Source organism: Coffea arabica, chromosome 11c, assembly GCF_036785885.1.
Source record: "Coffea arabica cultivar ET-39 chromosome 11c, Coffea Arabica ET-39 HiFi, whole genome shotgun sequence".
In the NCBI taxonomy this organism is placed as follows: Eukaryota; Viridiplantae; Streptophyta; class Magnoliopsida; order Gentianales; family Rubiaceae; genus Coffea; species Coffea arabica.
The window spans coordinates 38,997,893-39,004,315 of record NC_092330.1 but is presented as its reverse complement, the minus strand read 5'-3'; the positions used below and the strand labels follow the sequence as shown (position 1 = coordinate 39,004,315).

The 6,423-nt window shown below is 34.9% G+C and overlaps 1 protein-coding gene across 1 annotated transcript; it reads right to left on the bottom strand.

The window, feature by feature from the left end:
• Positions 1-288: 288 nt before the first annotated feature.
• On the bottom strand, positions 289-1,357 carry LOC113716203 (E3 ubiquitin-protein ligase RHA2A-like). Its single transcript, XM_027240499.2, has one exon. The coding sequence runs from the start codon at positions 1,182-1,184 to the stop codon at positions 663-665; it is 522 nt and encodes a 173-aa protein (XP_027096300.2). The 5' UTR covers positions 1,185-1,357; the 3' UTR covers positions 289-662.
• Between the last annotated feature and the right edge of the window lie 5,066 nt (positions 1,358-6,423).

Genomic DNA, 6,423 nt, shown 5'->3' with positions numbered 1-6,423 from the left:
TAATTTGTACAATTTTTACATTTTTTTTTCTTCTATCTCTAGAAGATCAATATACTACTAAATATAGCAGTTGCAGTTGGCAACTGGGTTCTAAATCATAGTACCGAGAACTTTCAGTTTGATGTATCATTCTTATGGCAAGTAACTGGACTGGATTGTTTACACTTACTTGTACATGGCTAGACTTCTGAAAGATTCTCTAAATTTGGTTTTTTATCTCTTGACACAGCTATATCAGTCAAAATTACGATTACCCTAATCCAGCAAAATAAAGGGTAAAAACCAAAAAAAAAAAAAAAGCAACTCTATTATTCACCACCAACAAGGTGGAAAACTATTTACAGCAGCTGCTACAAAAAACAAAGGAACTCTAACCTGATCTTTCCAAACATATATATATATATATAGTAAACAAAAAAAAAAGGCCAAAGTTTCCCCCCAAAAAAAAAAAGGAAAAAAAAAAAAAGAAAAGCTCAAAGGTCAAAACTTCTACCAACCCTTAACATATTTACACTCCCTTCAAACCCCTCCCCCCTCAAAAAAAAAAAAAACACCTCCAAGAATAAAAAAAGAAGCCTCATCATCATTCGTCCATCAATCATAATCCTCATTAATTATCATCAAGTCATCATCACCACGGACGCTGCAGCGCGTGCCCACACTCACCTCAAAGAGAACCATTCAAGAACATCACCAGTCACGCGCCGCTTCGTGACGGCCACGCACTCATCGGCGACCAAGGGCATCCGGCAAAGAGGACAATTAAAGTTCATATGATCAAGCCAACCATCGAAGCACTCCTTGTGGAAAACATGGCGGCACGCTAACTTGCGCACATGGTCACCTTCGCCCAACCGGTTCAGGCACACCACGCAATCCGAACCCGAACCCGACCCGCATCCCGCAGCACCATCACCGGCAAGCCGGTAAGAAAAGGCCCGGTTCAGCTTTAATTGCTCGGCGAGCATAATGATTCCGGTTAGGCCGGACCCGACAGCGTCGCAAGAGGCGTCGTCGACATGGTACAGATTGGAGACGTCGAACATGGCTAGAGAAAGGCCAAAGGCTTGGAAAGCTCCGATGAGGATTGAACGGATGTAGCCTACACAGTTGGCGACGAGGGCTACCATTAAAATTGGGAAGGACTCCGTGGAGATGTCTGCGAGCTGGTTTTGTAGTCCCATCTTTTTTGGGTTTAAAAAAGGAGTATGGAAAGGTATTGGTAGTTTAAGCTATGGTTGGTCGGTTCACTTTGAAATGAGAAGGGACCATGGAGATGAATTGGGGGGATTTATATATACATATATATATATATATATATATATATATGTATGTAGGGAGAGGAGGGATTTAATATGGGATGAGGAAAAGGTGGAGGAATTATCAAAAGAAGTAGCTTCCTCCTTTTCTAATCCAAGCTTTGCGTGACATTAATAATTAATGCGAGAGAAGTTTTATGTCGGTTAACTCGTGCCTATTGGTTGGTCCAACGCCGATTGAAAAGCTACACACAAAAATATAAAATGTATATATATATAAAGACTGCACTTATTAATTTACATACTAAGTTATACGTCGATTTGGCAGGTTTAATAGAATCAAGTGCAGCCTTTGCATGTTTACGCAGAACTCCTTTTATTGGTACCGGAACAATTACTAAACTAATTATCCCAAATCAAGATAAAAATTTTCAATGTAAAGATATAATGTATAGGTCATTTGGCAGGTTCAAAGCCATACCTACCATATGTACAAATTTTGACAGTCAAATTTGAATTGAAATTGCTTGTCAAGTATTCAGAATCGCTAGTATATACGTTGTTGATATTAATTTTTTTGAATTAATCTTTCTTACGTTGAAATATGTACACGATTAATTTTGGATAAGTAACAATGGTGCAAAATTTGAATTTGAAATCTAAAGTTTTACAATTGTGTCATCGATTCAACGGTGATAGTATATATACTGTCAGTATATGAGATTTATTCTTTTTTTTAAAAAAAAAATATATATATATATATTAGTGCAAGAAAGATTAATCATTATTCTTTTTTAGACCAAGGGTTTTTTAGACTAAGGGTTTTTAAACTTTCTTTCTTTTTCTTTATATTTTAGAGTTTTTTTGTAAAAAAAAAAATTTTAAAAAAAAACTTCTTATTTGTACCAATATTCGAGCCTGTTTAGATTGCTATTTTTGAGAATTTTTGTAAAAAAAAATATAATGTAATTATTTGATATATGTGAATTAAAACAGTATTTGAAAAATATATTCACGAAAAATGTAAAAAACGACAATCCAAAATGCCTAATTTATTATAAGAGGCGGACGTACGTGGGAAGGGGAGAGGGGGACAGGGAGACAAGCTAGAGTGCATGTGTGGCAATTTGGGTGGGTGAGCGTAGGAATGAAAGTGCTAGAGCTAGACTACTAGGGATGGGAATTTACTAATTTAAGCAGAAGAAAACTAGTGTGGAACTAGAATGAATTCACTATTTTAGGAGGAAGACAAACAAAGGGAGGGAGAAGAAGAACCGGAAGAGTTGGAGATTTTCGCAACAATTGGGGCCATGCGTGGTGGGGTCCTATTCGGAAATAAAAGTTGAAAATTGGTCTCTTATTTTTATTTTTTTTTTCTTGAGTAGATAATTATTTTTCTTTGACAATAAAAAAAATTCAAGAGAAAAAGAAAAGAAATAATACAATTTTTCCTGAGAAAAGCCGGCAGTTGACATTACATGAGTAGAGATCATGCTGTCTACGGATAGCGTGGAACATTTCTAGGACATCAATCTTTTGATATGGTACCTACTAAACTTTTCCCAAGAAACTTGTTAGCCAAGAAGGGTAGCTTTAGACGGATAATATGGGAAGAAGCTCGGAGGCTCATTTTGGGATAAAAGAATTTGTTTTAGGTTGAGGATCTTGGTTGAAGAGGCAAAGCTTATATACTCGTTTGTTTGAGTTGCTATTTTTAGAAATTTTTGTAAAAAAATGTACTGAAAACATTTGATATACATGAAATAAAAACGTTATTAGAAAATTTGTTCGCGAAAAACATAAAAATTTTTCTGCAGAAAACTGCAATCCGAGCAACGACTTTAAACGTTGGTAGCTTTGTCCAAATTATATGCATACCTCGTTGATGATTTGGCAGTAGTGTGAAACTTTAAGTTCATCCAGATTCATCTTTTGAGTAGTTGCATGGAAATCCAGAAACACATTTGCAAGTTTCCTTTCTTTTTTTTTTTTGGGGGAAAATGATGACAACCCCTCAAAGTTTGTTTTCAATCAGTACGTATTTGTAATCCTCAAGAAAAATGGTTATATTGCATGCTTGATCTCACTTTTTCAATGTACCATATTCAGAACTTATTACGAGAAATTAAGAGAGATATTTCATGCAAGTGCTAATTTAACCGTTGGATTTTACAATGGACAGTTGGACGCGGACTTTCTTCATCATCATCTTAAAGACAGCATACGTCTTTAAGACAAAGAAAAACTTTCTAAATCTATGCCTTTCTCATCCATCTTCTTGCAGGATCTCAGGTATTAGATGCCATTTTCTTTGGTTTAAGAGTTTTAAATGGTTTTATTTCTCTGTACAATTCGGCAATTAAATGTGATGGCTCTTATTCCTGAGCTTATAACTAACTAAACAGTGGACTTAAGTGTCTTAATATTGTTGATTATATTTTCGCTAGTTATCTGACTGAAAACAAGTGTACGAATGTTAACTAAATCATATGCTTTTTACTCCAATGGAGCTTCAAATTAACCTCTCTTACGTTGTTTCAAGTATTTGCCACTCTAAACGTGTAAGAATCTTTCAAGTGATGATACTTCAATCCTTTTAAGCAATATATGGATCTATTACTCATCGTGGAATTTTTACCAACTTTTATAATACTTCAAAGAATTGGCTTTTTTTAATACTATAAAAAGTAAATTTTATTAACGGATTATCGAAAATCATCCAGCAAATTTTAAAGACTTTTGCTCTATTTGGATTGATCATTTTTTGAAAAACAAGTTTTTCATATACGATAATGTTATTACAGTATTATACAAACAAAAACAATCTCAAAAATACAAAAAAAAAATAACCTCAAAAATACAAAATAAATAATAAAAAAACAGCCTCAAAAAACAACATCATCTACGGTAAAAGTTTTTCACCTACACTGTTACAGTAAAATATTTCAGACACACCCCAAAAACAGTTTTCCAGCTAGGATAGTGAATATCCTTCATAACTTCTCATCGGGTGATATGCTATGTACATGGTGAATTAGTTGTGAAATGCTACAATTATTAACCGTTTTACTCCTCCTCAAGTGTTCTACACTTCCTTATATAGAACACAATAATAGTTTTATGGTTGCAAGATAACTGCTGTCTTCATGACTTGGCGTCTGATAGTTATGGTAGTATATCTTGGTTGCTTACCCTTTCAGGATTTATATCGTTCAAAGTTCACAATTATTTGGAGAGAAGGAAGGGGGGAAGAAAGAATTTCTCCACATACCATTCTTGTGGCTGAGATTAAATGGAAGCTTTGCCACACTAATTAATTATTACTTACTAATTTAAGTAATGCCACTCAAAAATAGACGAATTCAACGAAATATGAGCAGAGACAGTGATGTAACAGTAACCTCCTTGTTGACTATAGCAACGTGGTCCAGAACCAGAAGGTCCTCTGATCCTTAAGAAGATGTGTTGATTTTTTTTTTTCAATAGACAGAAGAAACACATATACAGAATTAGATTAGAAACGCTCAGAAAGTCATCGCTAAATCGAGTCAGAAGACTAATCTAAGGGGAGAAGATGCGTTGATTCAAGATGCAATTTTCATTCTAGTATACTAATCGCATTCACTTTGAACCTATAGATGCCCAAAAAAAACTCAAAAAAAATGAAAAATGATGAAGCATTCAAGCCTAGCTAGATCTTTTGGTCGGGAAAGCCAATAAAGATATAGAGAAAAGGAAAAACATTTGGTAATTAATTTGTGAGATGTTCTCCAACTTCAGCAATATTTTGCGTGCAAACAACTTCATCCTCATGAGAAAGAGAGAGACGAAAGGGGCCGGAAAGAAAAAGGGCAGTGTATCTGCAGCAGTGATCAAACAAAGAGAGAGCCGCAGGGTTTTCACAAGTTTGCACGGATTTAATTTGACTTTATTTGGATATAAAAAGTTTGTGCACCTTTCTATCTATGGTGCATGCTGTCCGAAATTTAAAAAATTGCTTGTGACAGCATCAACTTCCAAAAGTTCCCCAGTCTAATTCCTTTGCTCCTAAGGAAAAGCCTCTCGATTTTGGTAGCAAAGTCTTCAACAACCAAGTGGGGTCCCAACCGCCAAGGCAGAAGAAGCCCTTAAATCATCTTGCTTGGATCATCATGAATTTCAAGAAAAGAAAAGACAAGGTTTTGAGTCCCTTGAATTGATCCAAGAGAAAAATGTAATGCACATCTTTTGGATTTGAGAACCAAACGACACCTAATGCAATTTGATGCAGAGCAGCATGCCTTACTTGACGTGTAGCAGATGATCCCTTCCATCAGAGGAACACTGCCAGCAACATCATCTCAGTCCTCAGAATTACTAAAAATATCCAATACGTTTTGATTGATATTTTTAAGGGTTTTTGCAGAGGAATATATTATAGTAATTTAATTTATATGTGATAAAAAAAAAAGTGATTGGAAAATAGGTTCCTTCCTTTGACAGCCGAAGTTAATCTCTCTTTTTCTTCTTCAGCCTCTGTGTTGTTACCCCAGTTGCCAGTTTAATGCTAATTATTAAGATTTCTTTTATGCGTGAAAGTATTTGACAGGTTCTTGACAAAACCTTCGAGATTACTTTTTACACCGTTAAATTTCTGCTCTAAATAAAGAATTCTAGAATGCTAATTTTGCATTATTCTTCATGTTTCTGGATTGCATTCTACTAACAATTGCTGCCCTGCAAAATTATATGGATGCAGCACCGAGTTCTAAGTATTTCGCATGCAACAAGATAATCCTACTATATATTAATGTTAGGTCTCATTAATTTTTGTTTATTAGGCATGGTTTCATTAATTAATCACCCCATCTTGATGCAACCAGCATGAGAGGTTCTGGAGGTTTATCAAAAGTCAAATCAATTAGCACCCACCAAAAAACAAAAAACTACTCTATAATGTTTGTTAAAATAAGCCATCTTGATCAATTGTTCCGGTTTATTACTTGCATTGGTGTCCTGTAACCTGCGACAAAATTTTTTACTAATCAGATGTTTTAGCTGTTTCCAGCATTATAATTTGCTTTGGATAAGATTAATGTTCATAATTAAAAGGAGATTGTTGGTTGCATTATGGGTGGTAATGACTTTTGCCACTGTTCAGTAGAGAGTGGACAGACAGGTAAGA